General features: G+C 43.4%; 1 protein-coding gene across 3 annotated transcripts in view; it reads left to right on the forward strand.

The window, feature by feature from the left end:
- The window catches only part of LOC147013143 (uncharacterized), a 96,187-nt gene extending 74,706 nt beyond the window's left edge, over nt 1-21,481 (forward strand). Inside the window, exons 3-7 of one of the 3 annotated variants that reach the window (XM_085854761.1) lie at nt 492-648; nt 3,026-3,181; nt 3,332-3,478; nt 20,430-20,649; nt 20,874-21,475. In XM_085854761.1, coding sequence (XP_085710887.1) covers nt 492-648; nt 3,026-3,181; nt 3,332-3,478; nt 20,430-20,649; nt 20,874-20,923 — 730 coding nt within the window. In that variant the 3' untranslated portion in view covers nt 20,924-21,475. Of the gene's footprint in view, nt 1-491; nt 649-3,025; nt 3,182-3,331; nt 3,479-20,429; nt 20,650-20,873 lie in introns of all 3 variants that reach the window. The other 2 variants (XM_085854760.1, XM_085854759.1) reach the window with 2 other exon arrangements.
- The last annotated feature ends 427 nt before the right edge of the window (nt 21,482-21,908 follow it).

Raw genomic sequence — 21,908 nt, forward strand, 5'->3', positions numbered from 1 at the left:
TCTCTCTCTCTCTCTCTCTCTCTCTCTCTCTCTCTCTCTCTCTCTCTCTCTCTCTCTCTCTCTCTCTCTCTCTCTCTCTCTCTCTCTCTCTCTCCAACATAAAAGACTGAACACGTAAAATTGATAAAGCAATTAAAATTTTCAAGGACTGTTCCTGCATCCATTCAAAATTCTTTTTTGGTGTGAGGGATGTGCAGAACACCTGATTGCACGTTTCCATGTAATTGCCTCAAGCACTAATCATTCATTCAAGCTCTTTTTCACCTTGTCAATTGATCACTGACACCTTTGACTGCCAAATTATCCTGTACCTGCCCCCCTCCACCCCACCCTCCCCATTCTTACCGATCTCCTGACTCCAATACCAATCATTTTTAACGATTGAATATGTATTATTTGATCTCTTTGTGTGACCTCACAATCTCTAACTATAGATACACTTAGGAGGTTGTTTTATTGTCTCAAATGGTATATCATGCATGTTGGCACAGGTTTCATGTGGTGCAAAGATGCAGGCAATGCATTGAGGAGGAGCTGAATAAAGTGAAGAACAGGGCCAAAGCTCTGGATTATGAAAAGAAGGAGCTCAGACGTCACATGTCGGAAGTGGAGCTCCAAGTGGAGAAGCTGAGAACCGAACATGATTACGTGTGTATTCAAACATGGTTTGAAGGTTTTACTTTAGGAAGGACATGACCAGTAACATAAAGAGAAGGAAGTTGATGTCATAATTGAATACACTCAGAATTCGATTATCTAAATATTGGAGAAACACCATAAAAAAAGCAAAGGTACCACCTCAAAAGTGTGTCGGCCACCTTCATAAGCTATTTTGGGGTCATCCATTTAGTTTTCAAGGGGTTGTGGAGTGCGGAGGGGGGTGGCAAGTGTATATATGTTGCATATACAGGGGGTAATTGGTTAGATGGTGCATTACCCAGCTCACAGTACAACATGTTTGTACCACTGTTAGGACATTAAATCGACGCTCCATCCCACGATGCCTCTTTAGCTTCTTTGGATGCTAGCCTGTAGTATAAATGGGCCTTATGAGCCAAGCATGATCAGCTTGAACCTTGATTTGAGTGTCATCACCATTACATCACAGCTTGATCACATTGCAATCATTATACTTGCCTTCCAAAGAACTATCACTTGTGTTACCTCACAAAAACGATTGTGGATAATGATGTTATAAGCCAGGTGTGTAGAACAAGTTCACAAACATGTAAGGAACTAACTTCTGATTCAGCAAAACAAGATGAGAAAATATAAAAGGCATATAAAACAGAATATATATATATATATATATATATATATATATATATATATATATATATATATATATATATATATATATATATACATACACACATACACACACACACAGTATATTTACATTAACTAGGTAATCTGGCTCTGTGATAAGCACAAAACTACCAGCTGTTTCAAGCAATGTCAACTGAAATACTATTAACCATAGCATCAGTATATATATATATGTATATATTGTTATGAAAATAACTTCACGATGAAAGAGGGGTTAATTACTAATTGGTTATCTTATAATGAATGTTAGCATACGTGTTTGTAGCCACAATGAGCAACAACCCGGATTGGATGTCTAAGATGCTTTTGATGACACAAGAGAGATGAGTGGAGAGGTTTTCGCATGTGCTGATAGTTTTTCCATTTGATTTTATTTAGTGTTCTTATTGTGTCCCAATTCACATAATTTATTAAACATGTTGCTTGTAAAGTGTATTTATTTGCATTTGAGTTGTGGAACCGCCCTCCAGTGTAACTCAATTCCAGGGAGAGGAAAATAAAGGGTTCCGTTGAGAGCCAAACATTGGCTAAGAAAGTGGAGGAAGTCAGTAATCCAAGAGTGCAGTTGGCCTTGGATTGTTTAGGCAGACAGTTTAAAGAGGAAGACACGATGCCAGACTGCATCGAAAGCTCAAGATATGTCCAGAGAGACAGCCTTGATCACATGTCTGATATTGAGGGTCTCCACCATTGTTGGGAGAGTAAAGCAGCATGTGAGAGGTACCAACATCCAACCAATTAGCATGCTGACAATTGAAATCACCACATATATGAGGAAGAGAGAGTTGAGTATGACTGGTTAAAAGTTGGTCAAAAAGGTTGAGGACTATAGCCATATACGAATTCGCTCCATTATATTAAGAGATACATACCGGTCAAATGGTTCTACCAACATGAAACTCACATAGATGGCGTAACAAGACCCACCAACAATAAAAAGGACAACCTTTCTCTGACCAATCATAAATATTGAAGAATATAAAGTATATTAGCATGTCTTGAACTGTTGTGAGTACCTTTTGCACATCCCAAGTATATGACTATGAGGTTCCGCAATGTTAAAAAAAGAAAGTCTCATGGTTTAAAGGTAATACCAAATGTACGATTATGCCAATAAATCAATGTCAACACTGAGCCATTGTTTGCCATACACATTCCCTTATCAAACGTTGTTCATTATTTTGATTCATTTTAACCATTCATGTAGAGTCATAAACAGTATTGTATTCCACCTCCATCTTGTTCGTTCTCTTTAAACTCTCAAACGGTGGTCATTTATTAGTGATGCCAGTCGAAGATCCATGATTTGTCAAATGTTTTATAAAATAGGAGCCCACGTAGCGATATTAAAAGCTAAATCCTTTATCACGTACAATATACAACAGGGAACCCGGGGTATTCTGGCTACAATGTGAAAGACCCATCAGATGATAGTCCACAAATCCTGCCAATAACCTGTAGAATACCAATTGCCCACAAGAGGGATCCATTGTCACATCATCCACGAGCAGCATGGCGATTGCTTTGGTTTTGGATCTTAATGAAATCAATATATCACCTTAATTTCATGGTGTATTATGAATGCACCTGCAGCGGTTTGGCTAAGCTCCACGATATGAACACATTTAGCTTTGGGCAGTTGGTTGGAAAGTGAAATATATGTTTTGACTGCGTTGTGAATCTGTGTTTTTTTCAGACTGTGTGTCATGAATCGGCAGAAGGCTGGGGAGAAGTGATCAGCGAGTGCTCCTCAGGAACTGATGTGGATGAGTTAGCAGAGGATGTGGTTACCAGTGTCTCAAAGCTGCTGACGGAGGAACGCCAAGCCGCAGAGAAAGTACTTCGTAGCCTGGTAAAGAGTTCGTAATGGGTGACCATTTTTTGATCTACACACAAATGATATTTGAATTGTAAGTGTCAGAGAACGATCTGGGGCACAGGAAGTATACACTCCAAGCTCCTAGGTAGCCTATCAGACTTAATGGCATATCTGTGATTGCAGGTGTGCAAGATGCTCCAGAAAGTCGAAGAGGTGAAGGAGAAAACCGCGAAAGACCAGCGGGAAGCTGCAGGGTTTCGGCAAGAGGCATCCCAACTCAGGGTAGAGGACATTGCTTTGCACAAACGTCTGGATGAGCTACAGACAGCGGTTGGTAGAGATCATGAATGGGCATCATCACTTTAAATCACACAATTGCATTTAAATGGTGTGAGCCTCTTGATTGGTCTTCCAGTACCACTCCACTGATGAAGTGATGGGTTGTCCAAAAGAGGCATTTGCGAAAATGCCCTTCATGTTACGTGGTGTCGTTGGATGCCGATCTGGGGGTAGGCCCTATGTTCTGTGTATTAAGCAACTTGCATGTTGTCGATGAAATTTCGAATGGATACCCCCAGTTTTGTTGTCCAATATCTCTATATTTGAAGGACTGATCCAATGCAAAACTTTAATATAGCTAGAGAGTTCATTGAACACATTACCCCATGCTGTGTTTAAGTATATAACTCAAATGAAATAAATAAAGATTGTAAAGGTCATATAAAACAAGTTTGAATTGTGAACATACCCCGTGGGAGTTCATTCGTACAACTCTCAGGTGAGCGATAGCACGGACGACAGATAGTTTTGAAATTTGTTAAGATTTTCATCACATCAGAAAAAGAAACCAGAACAACTCACAAGAGTGAGGCTAGTTTCATATCATCATTTGTGACTTCATTTTGCGTTGGGCATTGCCCAGTGCATTTAAAATTATTTTTTTTTTAATAACAATTATAAGAAAATGGGCCGAAAGGGCTGTTTCTTGGCCTAAATAGCCGGAATCGCACTTTGGGCTCAGTTACTGCCTGGAGAATGGTCTCTAGAATATACCTGTCAATTTTGGTTCGGTTCTGTTCACTAATAACCGAGAAATAAGAATTTTAAGAAAATGAGCCAAAATGGGCCATTCCTCGGCCCCAAAGGGCCGCAATCGCCCGTTGGGCTCAGTTATTGCCTGCACATTTGTGTTTAATATATTCCTGTCAATTTTCATCGAATTCTGTTCACGAATAATGGAGAAATAGATGTTCAAATGAACTGTACACAAGAAAAGAGAGAACGCGAGCGGCGCTTCGACCCCGTGGGGTGGAAGACCCCACGGGGTAAAAATTAATTCCAGTTTATTTCCGTTAACACAGTGGCTATTACACCACCTTATCTACCGTGTTACATTAGTTCTTCGTGCCTGTTGTTTGTGTCCTTTATGACGTCCTGGACACCATTAAGTTTCCTGTTTGAAATGATTTTCAATTTTGTTTGACTGCCAGACAGGCAGAGTAAAAAAAGAAAAAATTATCTTACTTCTCCTTGCGCATGCTCAATCGGGACAAATTCAGAGCCAAAGTACTGCTAAACTGCAGGTTTGTTTTCCATTCATGTTCCGATTTGTGTTCAAAATATAACATTCAATTGAAACCAAGTTGTTCCTCGATCATAAACTGACGTTTTTGGACAGACACACAGAGTGACAGACAGACAGAAAAACCAATTGCTTAACCCCGCTTTTCGCTTTGTGTGCGCGTGCTAATAATAATAAGCAACACATTCATGGTTGAAAAGTAATGATAAAAGTAAACATACTTTTAGCCCGCCCACCATAATGACTTAGCGTGGGTGGGTGGAGCAAGGGTCTGGGAGCGTTTCCCCCAAAGCCTCTTCTTAAAGATGATTTGAAAAAAAGAAAGAAAATCAAACATACAGTATCTATGCACAAGTTCGTAAACTGCTTTAAATAACGTCCCCCTAACGTCACTCACGAATCGACTAAAATGTAATACGACTAACCTTGGATAAAGCACCATTCATGTAATGTTTGTCAACTTGAACCAAATACAACCCCCTCTAATACCTCTTCAAGGTAAGGTTATGGAATCGAGTGTTCTCAATACTCTAATAATAGAGTCGACCTGGATTGTTGTTACTCTCAATATAAACCAATGGAGAAATCTCTCCACTAATTCTAGCAACACCTGCATTTTATAATTCAATCGCTGTCCTTGATGATACCTAGAAATGCCATCACCGTTTAAGCCGAAATGAAACTGCATGGAGCAGTTATATTTCATTTTCTCATAACCTCACCTATCTTATGTCCACCTGACTTGCATAATTCTTGACCCTTGTGAAGAAAGGCTAATTAATGTCAGACTAATGGGGGCTGTGTTTTACATCCAAAAATAAGGTGCCATGTTTGACTCACTCCCCCCACCCTTGCGTACGTAATAACTACATGACCACTTGCTACTTTCGAACTACTGGGGATATTAACTTCTAAAGTCAGGAAATTATGATTTCTTCATCTTAACCGATTAATTTATTTGTAAAAGTCCCAGAGGTGAGCAGCATCTCACGATCTTAAATAAATAGATTGTCACGTGGATTAAATGGCAGGCCTGCCACGTGACTTGAAACATACTTTAAACACAGATCGTTGCATTGAGGTGAACTGAACAGTCCCTTCGGGTGTATAAACTGCTTGAGATGACAACTTTGGAAGTTAGTCGATGTGTAAATCACTATGATTACTTGTACACCTTTACAGGTGCGTAATACCATGAAATTTTCCAGCACCGCCACTATATTTCTCTTCACGGTCGACACTGTCGGGTTCCATTTCACCTTTTATCCAAGTGAGTAAGTTAAACATAAATAAGTAAGTGAAGCAGCGTAAGCAGAACAGGTTGATATACCGCAATGGTTCGTTTCTGTGCTTATGAATGTTTTGAAACAGCTGAACCGTATTTAACGGAATGCACTCCGCAAGATATATCTCCTGCACTGCAGCTGGTCCACCACAAACGATAACCTCCTGGCACTTGTCTTCTTCACAACTTCGTAATCAGGAGACCATTGTTTTTACTGAACAAACAGTGTTACTATGACCCCCTTACAATAACCACATTGTTATAACTGTCATCAGCCTTCTTGATCTTTGATAGATTGCTTTTTTGCTGACATGATGTGCAACATCTAAACTTCTTAGCTTCTATTTTTATGAGACTTTAACAGTGCTGAACCTCATAAAATCCTGGACCCATTTCAGGCTCATCGGGGAAACACCCCGACTTAGGTCTCAAACAAGCTTCGACAGTGTTTACAGTTTTTTGTTTTTTTTAACAGGAACGTCCCTGTAAATACCCTGTAAATACAGTCTGTATTTACAGGGATGAAGACAAAAAGATTGAGCTTTTAATGTAGGTAAATAGATAATGTTCTGCAGCACCATGTCAAAGTACAACAACATAACAGAACACAGAGTGGTTGGGACCATTTACACTCTATGATTAGGTTGATGTAATGTGATGAGCCCCTGGAAGATGAGTGCAATTAAACATTATCCACTTCATCCCAGATTACCGGTGATATCAAGTCAAGGCTGGTACGAATTGTTGTGAGAGTTTGCTAGAACAAGAGCATTGCAAAGTGACTTCGAAACTCGAAGTGTGTGTATAGGAATATATATATATATATATATATATATATATATATATATATATATATATATATATATATATATATATATATATATATATTGTTACGGCTATGGAAAATCGCAAACCACCATTCAGGGTCCATAGGTGAGATAACTCTAAGTACATGTGTAGTTAGCCCCAAACCCGTTGTTTAGAGGGAATTTATGTGATTCATTTGGGCTGCGATGCTTTGAGATAGCCGTTTTTCTGTTCTATCTTTATTTTGAACCAACCACATCTCAACCGTCATAACCATCAAACCACCACCAAAAACCCTCCATCACCCTCACCTCTCTCCTTCTACGGCCATTCCTGCACCACCTGTGAACACTGAGCGTCGGGCTGTCTTGGGCTCGTTCAGCGATAGCACCGAGCCGCGAGTGCAAATAGCGGCCTTTCCAAGGGAGAATTCAGATCAAGAATGGTACATGCCCACTTCTGATCAGTCCAATCAGCAAGCGCGGAGCGGCTTGGCCACGCCTCCAGGCGTGTCCGTGTGAAATCGAAATATGCAAATTATAGGATCAGGGGAGGTTCACGCCCACTTTTCCTCCGTCCGATGGGCGAGCGTGGCTCCTCCTCCGAGCTCATCCTGATCCGGATATTTGCATTTTGGTTCTCCTGCCGGCCTATAAAACGCCGAGCGCAAGGCGATTCGTGGCAGAGTTTTGGCAGAGAGTGAGAGTTTTGGTAAGAGAGTCATCGGGCAGAGTGTGGCAGAGAGTGGAGTCGGGTGGCGAAGGCATCGAGTTGGGTTCTGCAGTCGGCTGAGGAAAGTTGGGGGAAGAGACCAAGGAGCTCGGGTCCGAGGCGAGAAGGATGGCGGTTGGCGACGAGGTCGCGGTGGGAGATCGCTCGTCGCGGGACCTAAGCCAGCCAGCCATTCTCCCTCCCCCAGAGCATCAACAATTCCCCCTTTTCCCCCGCGCTGAGGAAGTGCAACAACGGGGGCCCCGTTCCCACCCCACTCCAAACGTCGTGCCAACGAAACCCGCGAAGGAGCACGGAGTCAGGGCACAGCCACGCGGACGTCTGCGGCTCGTCCGCCGATGCGCCATGAGGACGCAGGTAGGACCCACCCGGTCTCACGGAACCTGGCCGCTCCTTCAGGTCCCGCGCACATATTGGCCTACAGGCCCATCTGCCCCCTTGTCTATGAGGGTGGCTTCTTTCCTTTGCTTTTGAGTAAATGTGGGTTGGCGCCATGTCATGCAAAGTAGAACTGTGTAAGTGTTGCCATGTGTACGCGTATTCGGTTGTAACTCTGCATCGTTGTTTCTTTTGTTTTCCTGATATATGTGCATTCTGACTGTTTGGCTGTATATGTGTGCTCTCCGAATGTCACGTAATAAATGTGCATTGTGTGAACTGTTTTCCCGTTTCGCTTCGTCTTTTCTTTATTGACTCTCCATCCTGCTTCACGTAAAGGGTTCGTAGTGGGCTTAATACGTCCGATAATTAATCGGAACCGTCGAGGCCGACGATAACACCGCTCAGTTATCACTGTAGCACGGAACGGACCGCTTAAGCGGTTCGTGTCCAGAGTCGGCCTGCGGCGAGGTACGATCGCCCGGTCGACCATCCGTGCAGGTACTTAGGTAGATCGAATTTGGCGAGCAACCCTCTCCTGCGCGAGTGGGCAATTGGCACGGTCGTGGTGAGGTTAAACCCCCACCCGTGACTAGCTCCTGGAGTTGTTCCGAGAGAGTCACGACAGAATTGTCTGTTCCGGTGGGCGAGGCGGCCGCCATTCGAGTCGAGCGGCCGATCGCACGCCGGCGGGTGTGAATTCGCAACTATATATATATATATATATATATATATATATATATATATATATATATATATATATATATATATATATATATATATATATATATATATATATATATATTCATTCTCCTTGTTCTTCCAACCAAAGAAAGCTGCATAAAGCAATGAAGAAAAGCTACACAAGGCAACTCCTTTTCGGTTTCAAACCCCACCTGAGTTCCTCGACAGCTGCACACATTCACAAATAGCACAAATATGAGAATCCCAATGATACACGCTTCCCACCGGACCAGTTCCATCACCTGTTGGAGAGTCATCAGCAATAGCCGAGACAGAAACATGCACCACTGGGGCTCCCAAGCATATATCAAATGTAATGCTAATAGCAGTTTAACATACAAATAACAAGACCCAATCACGTATCTCACCTGTAATTGGATTGGGACACCCATAATTGGAACTGCAACATGCACACCTTTTTTTGAAACAGCTTCATGTACTATTGGACGTGCTGCTCTGGCACATGCTCCCATACCTGACCTGACCTACATGCACATAACCAATGCTGATTCAAACCCAGATATGGTTTGAAACAGCAAAGGGTTTTTCTAGCTCATGTAGCTTTTCTTGGTTGCTTTATGCAGCTTTCTTTGACTGGAAGAATATGAGGGTTAATTTATGGAAACTCTAGCCATCTGGGGTGTTTGATTAGGTAAGAGATGATTGGTTATTCCTTCCAAATAAGGGTGAGACGTCTTTGCTTCCTGTTATTTAAATGATTTAATGTAAAAATAGCCTTTTAATAGAAAATGAGAATATAGTATTCAGAAACATACAAAACCACAGTCTCAGCAGATCACATCAGCGATCTCGGTCTTGGAAACAATGCTTTTAAGTGTTCAACATTTTCATGGATGCATTTACGTGCACAAAATGCCGCACCACACGGTTACATGTTCACTGTGGAAATGCTCAGGATTTTCTTCTGTCCAAAATCAGATGTTCTGCTTGTGGATATAATCTGAGAGCTGGAAATGAGCTTCATCTAACATGATTAGTGTCCAAATAAATCTGTCATCCTCCTCACTCATCCGATTAAATGTTGCACAAAATTCCATCCTGCTTCATTTGTCAACTTCACGAATTTTGTGACCCACTTGAATTTTGTACAGAAATGTGCAAATCATCCTTCAGTATTGTCTAAAGGGATGTTCTCTTTATGTTGACTAAAGACAGTTTTTTGTTGATCGGTGTGAACTACACTGAACAGCTACAAGCACAACTGAAGTATTGTAAGGCGTACTCATGCTTCTGATTTGTCGTGGAAGAAGCAAGGCTTGTGCAGTGTCAATTTCACTGAACTTTTTGGCATAAGAGTTATGTCTTCTTCGAAGGACATTTTCTAACATTGTAAATTATTTTGACGTTTGATTGAGTCTGAATTATTGAACCGGACTTGAAGTAGAGTTCCAGGAATCTTGCTCTTTCGGTAGTTGTGCACTTCTACATGATAATTGTAAATCTTACAGGAGTTCTTTATAATCTGCAATACAAATATATATATATATATATATATATATATATATATATATATATATATATATATATATATATATATACATTTGGAAATGTATGCTGTCTGACCCCACTATTCGTAAGAGATACGTTCCTGGAAAATGCCACGAATAGCGAATCTGCGAATAGTGGGGCATTGTTTCAATGTAAAAAGGAGGGATAGGTTCCCAGCGGTTCATGACTCGCAAAAAATATTGCAAATGGCAAAGCGACGAATGTCGACTCCACATATTGTTTCAATAGGAAAAAGGTGAATAGGCTCCTGGCGGTTCCTGATAAATTAAAAATGCTGCGAATGGTGAATTAGCGAATGGCGAAGCCATGAATGTCACTCATTTTTTTTAATGGAAAAAGGGGGATAGCTTCCCAGCGGTTCCTCGTTCATAGGGGAAACTTTTTAAAGTTTGTAATATTTTCGACTACGAATGCACATGATTACAGTTTCATTAAAAAATGCTTAATAATGAAAAAAGACAACACCAGGTGCCGTTTCCAATATTTATTGAAGGAATGCAATTCACAGTTTATTAAAAGTGATTAAAGCAACGTGCCGCAAAGGTTTTTAAAAAAACAACAATGAGGATCCTGATGAGTTGCTCACCGAAGGGGATGCATGAAAGGCAGGTGAGGCAAAATACCACCGGTATCTTGCCGGTGCCATGAATGGTGAATCACGAATCTCGCAGCATTTTTAATTTATCAGGGATCGCCAGGAACCTATTCACCTTTTTCCTATTGAAACAATATGTGAGATCGACATTCGTGGCTTCATGTCCTTTCCTCTCCTGCCCCTCTTGTCTCATGCCCTCCTTGTTGTGCGTTTTGTTAGCTTTCAGATGAGCCTCGGCAATGTAAACAAAAAAAAAAACCATGGTAGAAGACAGAAAGACCACCGACCTGACTGTGGTGAGAGAGTGGGAGGCCCAAAGACTCAGCCTCATCACAGGAGATACCAATGATCCTAAATGCCTTGGTTTCCACAGTGTGAAGCCGATAAATGTGGGAGCCAGGAGCACCAGCCCAGAGGAGAGAGTATTACTCCATCAGGCTGTTGAAGAAAGCTTTGTATGTGGTCAGGAGCTCAGGTGGGCCAAGGAAGGACTTTGCATGATGGAGGATTCCCAGTCGGTGACTGGCTTTGGAGGCCAGGTTGAATATGTGGTGTTCCCAGGAAATATCCTGGCAGATAGTGAGACCCAGAAGCTTGAATGAAAGGACTTCTTCCAGAGGATTGTTGAGAAAGTATATGGGAGGGGGGGGGGTCGAAACGCTCCTTTTGGAGAGACATTGTAATAGTGTGAGATTTGTCGGGATTGAAAGACATGTTCCACGTGTTGGACGAGTTTGTGATTTACCCAGATCTGCAGTGAGCAAAGAAGCTGCGGCTTGCCAGTCTGAGGGATGACAGATGGTACTTCAGAGGGTGGTGTCATCAGCAAAGAGATATAGAGGATTTTCCAGAGAGTCGGAGAGATCATTAATGAAAACCAGAAATAGAACAGGGCCCACAACGCTACCTTCAGGAACTCCAGCTTGGACAGGAAGAGGGGATGAGAGATCTCCATTTAGGGCCACACGTTGGCTCCGACAGGAGAGGAAGTCTGCGAGCCATGAGTGGAGATGGCCTTGGTTACCATAGGAAGAGAATTTGGTGAGCAGGGCAGGTTGCCAGACCATGTCAAAAGTACGTGATATTTCCAGGGATACGGCTCTGATTTCATGTCTGCCATTGAGGACCTCCATTCATTGTTGGGAGAGCAGAAGCAACATATCCACGGTAGAGTGACCTGGTCTGAAACCAAATTGATGATATGAAATCAAGCCATTGGAGAAGAGGAAGGATTTAATGTCTGAAGCGATGATTGATTCCATAACCTTGCTGATGATTAGGAGAAGGCTGATTGGTCTGTAGTTGTAGGGATCTGTTTTTCACCTTTTTTGTGCAGGGCAGTGATGCTTGCTGATTTCCAAGCACATGGCAGATGACCTTGAGCAAATGAGAAGGTGAATAGAACAGAGAGAGGGTGAGCAAGAGCAGAGGAGCAGGTTTTTCGGACACTTGGGTTGATGCCATCTGGACCGGTTGCAGAATCTTGGTCGAGGTTTGACAGCAAGCTCTACGCCTTGTCAGAAGAAAAGGACACAGAGTCCAGGGACAGTTGGGTGTGACTGGGTAAGGTGGGTGTAGAAAGTTATGGGTTTCGGACACAATATTTAGATGCAAACACCGAGTTTAGGCATTCATCCTTTTCACGTGTGGAATCAGCAGTGCAGCCATTTGAGGTAAGGGAGGGGATGGAGGGGGAACATACACCAGAAACAGATTTGATTAGACACCACCAGGATTTACTGGAGGGAGAGAGGTTTGTTTGATCAATAAGCAAATGAGTGGAACGAGAGTCAAAACACCGGTCAAGGCATTGGGACGAGAAGAATGATTGAGAGCCAGGACACGCTGCACACACGCTGCAGGAATTGTGGGTAGCTGAGAGAGGGCTGAGTAATCTGCCCATTCTTTGTGGGGGATGTTGACACATTGAATGTTTTACCAGTTTTACGAAGCTGTGGCCTGGGGGTAGATGTGGTGAAGCATTTTAATTATGCATCTCGAGAAGGGCGGGTGGGAATCTTCTTCAGCAGCTCTCAATAGATCAGGTGAAGCATTTTGATTACTTTTGTAAGGGTCCATGCTAACATTTTATATTTTCATTGTGCAACTTGTAGGAAGGGTTGGGGGGGAGGGGAAGCATCTTCAGCAGTTTATAATGGATGCATTGAAGCAACTTTATAGCGGAATGGAGCAACAAGCTCCTCTGCTCAGTAACAACATGCCTGGTGGAAGATATGTTTTAGAACTGTTGTGTATGTGGCTCACGAAAGACATGTTTTTGCATGCATTACTATAGTACTGTGCTGCATGTACATACAGTGAGCTCACTTACAGCGTACCTGGTGGAAGATGTTTTAGAACTGCTTTATGTGAATGGCTTGTGGAATTTCTTCTTTTTTTTGTCTGCAAAAAATCATGAATACACGAAGCACAGGGCCGTGAATGTCAAAGCAGTTTGCATTTTATAAAGTGTGAATACATGGGGTCCATGGTTAGCGAATAGCGGAGTCTGACATGATACAGATATATATATATATATATATATATATATATATATATATATATATATATATATATATATATATATATGTGTATCCCTGTGTCGTAAGAGGCGACCAGGGTTGCGTCAGGAAGGGCATCTGGTGTAAAACATGTGCCAAATCACTATGCGGATCATACGGATGATCCGCTGTGGCGACCCCCAACGGGAGCAGCCGAAAGAAGAAGAAGAAGAAGAAGATATATATATATATATATATATATATATATATATATATATATATATATATATATATATATATATATATTGCATGAGCAGAACACCCAGTTCCACCGGCCTGTTGAAAGAAATTAGTTCCCTATAGTGTGGAATATTTAAGGAGTTTGCCTGCAATGTCCTTTGACAGCATAATGGCAGGGACCCATGGAAATTCTGCGTCATCTGAAATGTGACTTCAATTCCTCAACCCCTTTCTTCTTCAAATCCTTTACCCCCCCCCCTATTTTCACCATCCCAGCCGCACATCCTCAACCCCAAGTCTTCAAGCCTCCTCCCCACCCCAAGTCCTCAAACACCCTCTTCGAGCTCTCTTTTCCCTCTCTTCCCCCTACCCCAACTCTCTGTCCTCTCTTCCCCCTTTCTTATTCAAGTCTCCAACACTTCCCCCAAAACTCCAAGTCTGCGAGCTCCCTCCCTCTGCCCCTTGTCTGCCTCCCCACTCCAACTCTCTGTCCTCCACTCCTCTCTTTTTCTTCAAGTCCTCAACACCCCTCCCAACTCAAAATCCTCATCCCACTCTCCCAAGCTTCAACCTCCCTTTGTCAGCTCTGTCCCTTCTCTGCCCCATCATCCCACACTCCAACTCTTTGTGGTTGGGAGTTAAAATTAAGATGATTCTTCTGTTCTCCAACCTAAGTGAATGCCATGACTATATCATCATGTCGACATCATGACTGCGGCACCAGAATGCCACTCACAGTGCAAAGACTACAGGGGTCACTCACCAAGCAGATGAAAAGTGAAGCTCCCGACTAGTTTTGCCCTTTGTGGGGCTTGTCAGGGCAATATATTGCTGTTCTATCCACCTTGTGACTTTGGCACCTTTTTCCAGTTAATGACAATCATACATACATATACCAAGACCCTGACATTCACGGGGGATACATTCCGGGAAAACCATGCGAATGTTGAAACCGTGAATGTGGAGGCATTGTTTCACTGAGGAATGGAGGATAGGTTCCGGGTATTTCCTGACCCGTGAAAAATCTGCAAATGTCGGGGTAAAATCCGCAAGTGTTGGGGTAAAAATCCGTGAGTGTTTCGTCATTGCTGCAATGGAGACAAAGGCGATAACGTTGTCGGTTGGTGGCGGTTCCTGGTTCATGAAAAAGGTCACAAATGGCGACACCACCAAAGTCGGGGAATTGGTACAATTGGGATAAGGGGGATAACGTTATCCGTTTGTGGCAGTTCCTGGTTCAAAGGGGAAAGTTTTTAAAGTTTAAAATGTTTTCGACCACGAATGCACGATTACAGTTTCATTAAATATGATTACAAATAAAATAAACAACACCAGGTACCATTTCCAATTTATTGAAGAATGCATTTTATAGTCTCTTAACCACCGTACCATACCACAAAATGAAAGAAATACAACAACAAGATTATGTTCCGTTTCAAATTTTATTAAACAAACACAGCACACGTAACTTTGCAAGACGATGAAAATGATGAAGGTGATGATGATGATGAAGATGTACCATCCAGGTCCGTGATGTGGCCCGGAGCATTGTCAAGTAGCAGGAGTACCTTAAACGAAAGTTCTTTCCTGCCAGGCAACTTTCGACCTGAGGAATGAAACAGGTATGGATCCAGTCCATAAAAAGGTCAGACGTCACCCACGCCTTCCTGTTTGCCCTCCAGTACACGGGCAGCACCTGCTTGTTTTTTTTATTTTACTTCACCATGAAGTGCCCTTCGGCGTTCGCGCAGAGGAGAAGCGATATCCAATTCTTTGCGGCCTTGAAGCTGACTGCTTTGCTCTTGCGCTGTGAGATGAACATTCTGGTCAGCATCTTTTTCCAAAACAAGCCAGCCTCAGCAGTGTTGAAGACCTGCTCCGGCAGGTACCCCTTCTCCTCGAGGACGCTCACGAGTTCTGCAGGAAATGCCTTGCTGCATCGTGGTCCATGGAGGCATGCTCCCCTTCGAGCTTGATGCATGCATTGCCGGTAATTGTGGAAGGGGTGAGTAGTCTGCCCATTGTTTGTTAGGAATTTTTATGGGTGATGCTGTATTTGGCAGCTGATAATAGATGTGGTGAGTGATGTTATTGTGTAATTAGTCCATATGTAGCTAACTACTAATTGCACTAATAGTTATGCAGAACGTTTCCATTCTTTAACTTACAGGACATGACGTCTTTCCGATCTGCAGGCAGATTATGCTGAGCGTTTTTTTTTTTTTTAAGTTTAACAGCTCAGATGGTGATTTACACGAAGATGCGCTGAATGTTTCCATTGTGTAATGTCCATATATGGCGACCTGGTAATTACTGGATACATCAATAGATAGTGTTAGTGTTTTTTTTATTGCGTAAGTAACTCACGGGGGATGGTGTCACAAGGAATGACTTGTTATACTGGTGAGACATCCCGCGAAACTATGTTTATTCCACAAAGCTATGATACACATGCAGGAAGTAGGTCATGTTCACGGATTGTGGAAGATATGTTTTTCGCGTGTGCACAGTACTATACTGTATGTACATCCAGCTGCTTTGTGCGTAGCTTGTGGAAGATATGTTTTAGAACTGTGTTATGCTTGCGGCTTGTGAAAAAAAAAGAATCTCTGCGAAAACCACGAATACGCGAAGCAATTTCCCACGAATGTAGGAGCATGTCGCAAGTTATCAACAGCAAAAAAGGGGAAAGCACGAATGTTGGAACCGTGAATGTTGGGATCTGGGTGTATTTATATCGTAGCCAACCGATCTTTATGTGGTGGTCTTGTCTTACTCTTTGGTCAAAGAGTTCTTCACCCATTGATCTTCAAGTGACACATGTGGAGCAATATTAATTGTTTTCTGCCCATGTCAAGAGAACAATGCAATGACCAGACATAAGAGGTCGTGGAAACTCTTCGGAGTATTGGCCATATACTACTTATCTGTAAGAACTCCATTCATTTTTAAGGGGGGGACACATATTTGAGGCTCGTGGAAGTGCTAATATTAGTACACTGAATGGATCAGGACACAACAGGACAAAAGAAACAGTTGAGAGAGAAGGATTGGGGGGGGGGTTGGACACCAACAGCAGGGTTAAATTCCAAGGTGGAGGCAGATTTGGACAAACAATGGGGGTGAGGAGACATGTTGGACAGGAGCAGATGCATCGAGTGGATGAGATGGATACAGAAGGAAACTATCAGGAGGGAAAACTGCAGATTTGGAAGGAGTAGTGATTGTGGTTGAGTGGTAGGGGGACTAACGAGGGAAGAAAATGTGGTTTTGGATTGGGGATGATGTGAGATGGTGGAGAACAGCTGTCTTGAAGAACTGGGGGGGGGGAAGAATGAGGTTGAAGAGGATGTGGAAGTTGGTTGCACAGGTGGATAAAAAAAGGAACGAATGAGAGGAGATGTGTAGTGATCCTGGATTTAGGTAGTTTCACCAGAAGGGGTTCACGGTGGACCATGTGTGCCCTGCAGAAACCTGGGGGCAAGGCACAAAGCACAGAAAGAGCAGAGAGGGTACAAGACCATAAAGTAGGTGTTCAAAGACAGAGAAACCACCAAACTTTTTGCGATGGCAAAGTGATACACCCATACACTCCGCTTCATCATTGGAGATTCCGATGATCTTGAAGGCTTTGATTTCCATGGTGTCGAGCTTAACGATATGTGAGGCAGGGAAGCCATCCCAGTGGGGACAGCAATACTCCGACAAGCTACGGATGAAGGCCTTGTGGTTCGATAGGAGTTCAAGTGTGCCAAGAAAGGACATTGCATGACGGAGGATGCCCAGTTGACACCAGCTGGCTTTGGACACCAGCTTTCAAATGTGTTTTGCCCAACAAAGATCATGACTTGTCGTGAGATCCAGGAGTATGAATGATTGAATGTCCACAAGAGGATTATTAAGAAGGTAGATAAGGAGGGTTTACCAGATGGTCCTTTCGGAGAGCGATAGTAAGAGTGTGAGATTTGTCAGGATTAAAAGACATATTTCAAGTGTTTGACCAGCTTATGATTTTGTCAAGGTCTGAAGAGAAGTAAGATGCTGCTGTTTGCCGATCTGAGGGATGACAGATGGTTACAGCAGAGGGTAGAGTCATCAGCAAAGAGATAAAGAGGATTTTCCAGAGAGTCAGAGAGATCATTTATGAAGATCAGGAATATGACTGGGCCCTAACAATAGTGCTCATTTCCTCAATACCGACCACAGGCTTGTTGTAGCAACTGTGAAGTTGCAGCTTAAATTGGAGAGAATTGTACCATCCCAGGCGAGGCTGGATATTGGCAAGCTCAAGGATGAGTGGGTAGCTAGGGAGTTTGTCAACAGGCTGAGTGGGGATTGGCGGGGGGGCTGGTTGCGTTGGGGAAGCCTGAAGAGTTGTGGAGTGCCTTCAAGACCACTGTCCTTGACTTTGTCCGTGTATGTCTTGGAACTCACCGTCAGCTGAAGAATAATTTTGTCTCTCAAAGAACACTGTATACCATTGACCAGAGTCGCAGGGCCAGGCTGAATGGCAGAACTGAGCTGTTCAGGGAGCTGAGGCGTAAAACTGTATGTGGTAAGGGTGGACAAGGAGGCCTATGTGCGTGGAATCTGTAAGGGGGTCGAGCATCACCTGTGGTCAAGTGATTCTTGTCCTGCTTACAGGGGAATTTGTGCATTGCATTCCTCCAAACCCGTCCCGCTGTGTACTGCAGTTAGAGCAGATGGTAGTGGGCTCTTGACAGAGGAGTCCGAAGTGAAGACCAGCTGGGCCGGTTAGTTTGAGTGGCTGTACCAGGCTGATCCACTGGCTGTGAAGTTGGATGTCAGGGGTGTTACGATCCCTATTGCTGACCCTCCAATCAACTGTGATCCACCTTTGCTTATGGAAACACAGGCTGCGATGAACCGGATTAAATGGGGGTGAAGCTCCTGTGACATGTGGCATCCATGCTGAACGTCTCAAGTCTGGTGGAAATGCTGTACTCAGGTTGTTGCATGCAGTTCTGTGCTCCGCCTGGAACAGAGGCATCATCACACCTGACTGGCAGAGGGGCCTTGTTGTCCCTCTCTGGAAAGGGAAGGGTGATCGCTAAGACTGCAACAACTACAGAGGGGTGACGCTGCTTTTAGTGCCAGGCATGGTCTTTGCTCGGATAATTTATGAAAGTTCACCACCATCTGCTTGAGCATAAACATCCAGAGCAGTCAGACTTTACACCAAAGAGGTCAATTATTTATTTAATCTTTGTTCTTCGGGTCCTCACTGAACGCAGACGAGAGTTGTGGCAGGGGCTGCTTGCAGCCGATGTTTATCTCTGTAAAGTGTTTGATTCAGTGAATCTGGATGCCCTCTGGAGGATTCTTGGTCTTTGTGTGGTGCCACCAAAACTAATCAATCTGATGTCTCAACTATACTCTGGTACTGAGTGTTGTGAGATGTGGTGATACCATCTCTGACTTATTTCCAGTTGTTGCTGGAGTTCATCAGTGGTGTATCCTGGTCCCCACACTTTTCAGCACTTGTATGGACTGGATTCTAGGAAGCTTGTCAGAAAGGTCAAGCTGCAGTGCATCATTTGGGAATATCAAGATCTCTGACCTTGATTTCGCAGATGATGCAGTCATTTTTGTGGAGATTCTGGATATCCTTTTGGGGGCCCTCGAGGTGCTGAATGAGGAGTCACAGCGGCTGGGATTACGGGTTTCCTCGGTCAAAACTAAGCTCCAGGCTTTCAATGTTGGATGCTGCTATCTTGTCTGTACCTGTTTATGGCAAGAATGTTGAGGTCACGAAGAGATTCACTTACCTTGGCAGTGATATTCATGTCTGCAGTCTGTGAGCCAGAGGTCAATAGACATCTGGGTCAGGCCTGGGGAGTCATGGATTCACTGGATCATGGGGTGTGGCACTGCCGGTACCTGTGCAGGAAGACGAAAGTCCAAGTCTTCAGGTCTTTGGTGCTTCCAGTCTTGCTCTCTGGATGTGAGACTTGGACTCTGACCAGGAACCTGAGGTGGCAACTTCCTTTGGTACCCGGTCTCTTCAGAGAATCCTTGGCTGTTGCTGGTCGGACTTTGTGTGCAGTGAACGGTTGCTGAGAGAGACTCAAATGAGATTTGTTACCTGCATAGTCTGTGAGCGTCAGCTGCTGCTGTTTGGACATGTGGCTCGTTTTCATGACGCTGCTTCTGTTCACCAGATTCTCTCAGTGAGCGAGTCTCGTGAGTGCAGGAGGCCAATGGGCTGACCATGTGCCTCATGGTTGCAGCAGGTTGATCAGCATCTCACAGAGATAGGGATGCGCCAGGCATCTGCCTGGGGGATGACCAGATGGGGCCCTTGGAGTACCGGCAGAAAGTGGACACAGTGATGTGCTGCTCTGGCGTATGCTCCCATATCTGACCTGATCTGACCTTGGGAAAATGGAATGGTGAAAATGGCAGAAAGAGGATGTGAAGGAGTTGTAGAGCAGGAGTTTAGGACACGTGAGGTGATGCCATCCAGTCCAGGTACAGAGTCAGAGTTGACGATTGAAAGAACCTTCTCCACCTTCTCAAGTGCAAAAGACACAGGATCCAGGAGCAGTGAGGTATGACGGGGAAGGAAGGGTACTGAGAGTGAGGGGTTGGGAACACAATATTTGGAAGAAAACACAGAATTGAGGCATTCAGCCTTTTCACAAGCGGAATTGGCTGTGGTGCCTTTTGAAGAGAGGAAAGGGATGGAAGGAGAGCATACATCAGAGACATACAGACTTAACAAGGTACCACCATGTTTTTCAGGAGGGAAACGAGTTTGAAATTTTATTTTTGAGGTTTGACAGATGTTGTTTTGATTCAGTGTCATCAATATCTTCAGGTAAGACAACAAACCCATTAATTTTGGCTTACCCATCCTCCGGCAGGTGCACAGGCAGCGAAGTATGCTGCTGGAAGTGGAGGAGCAGTTCTCCAAACAAGTGCACAGAGACGAGGTGAAGCAGATCAAACTAAAACAGGAGCTCATGGATCTTCAAGCTGTGATGGCCCAACAGGTGCAAGAACAAGAAGCTTTGGAGCATGCCAAGTTACATCAACAGCTTCAATTGTCTGGCCTCAAGCGCCACATGGCGAATGCTCTCAAAGGTTCGTGCAGCCCGTGCTTGGGATACTTGAAATCTCTCGGCAATTTGAATTGCGTGCACGGTATATATCTCAACTTATCAGTGCTGGACATTCATTATGATGCTGTATGGCTGCTGATATGACTTATTTTGTTGGTTTTATTCCTTGTTTATTTATTTGTCTATTTACTCGTTGCATATATTGGCGATTTTTTCAAATGCTATGTCACGTGTCTATATTTACAGACTCCAGCAATTGTACAAGGGACAAGGAAAGGAAACCATATATTCAATAATGGCCTCCATTGCAAGCGACCAAAACGATATTGCTCCAAAATTTTCTGTTTTTCGCCTTGGGATGCTCATCTGTTTTCTACTTTTTTCATTTAAACCCCACACAACTACCCTGCTCCCCCCTCCTATCCACACTTCCCTTTCACCCTCCACCATTTTCCTTCCATTTCCTCAATGCAATTTCCTTCCAACAACCTTTATTGTTTTTGGTGACCATTCCTCCCACACTCCCATTGCTTGCAATTACTCTGTTATCAGCATTCGTTTCTGAGTCTGGCAGGTCGGCGGTTCGAATCTGGGTCGTCATACCAAAGCCTTTACAAATAGTACGTGCTGCTTCCTTGTTTGGCACTCAGCACTTAAAAAGGATAGAGCACAGATAAGCAACAATATGTTGGCAACCGTTGCGCAGGCAAGATGAACATAATGGTCTCATTCTGTGTTGAAGTTCTTTGTAAGGGAACTTGTATTATTATCCGTCTTTTCTCATGTTATTTTTTTCCCAATAAAACTGCTCCACTTCCTTTCCCTCCACTCACTATCACCCGATGTGTGTTCAAACCAAATACATTGGCTGCTTCGGCCAAAATAATTTCAGAACGCACTTCATCGTCAGTCGTCCCACCTCTGACTTTTAATGACAGCAAAATATGAGGTGGTACTGACTGCACAAGATGAACGACATTCAGTGATATTCAGTAACACTACTCCTGGAGGACAAAGTGTAGTTGGATCAAAAAGGATGTGGTCGCTGTGAACAGGTCTTGAGACAACAATGGTCTACACTATGCGAAAGATGTTCATTTTGTTGCTTTCCAGATACTCCGAGTAGTGAGGCAGATGTTGAGGCATAAAGTCCGACGCAGTTCTTCAAATCTGATGGGTGGGGGCACCGTCATCACGTCATCTTGAAACATCATTTGGATTAACATACAACATGAAACTGGGATCACCGTCAAGGAGGATATCCCTGGATGTCACCATATT

The sequence above is a fragment of the Eptatretus burgeri genome, chromosome 14 (genome assembly GCF_056783735.1).
Source record: "Eptatretus burgeri isolate ZD-2024b chromosome 14, Ebu_testis_v1, whole genome shotgun sequence".
Taxonomy (NCBI): Eukaryota; Metazoa; Chordata; class Myxini; order Myxiniformes; family Myxinidae; genus Eptatretus; species Eptatretus burgeri.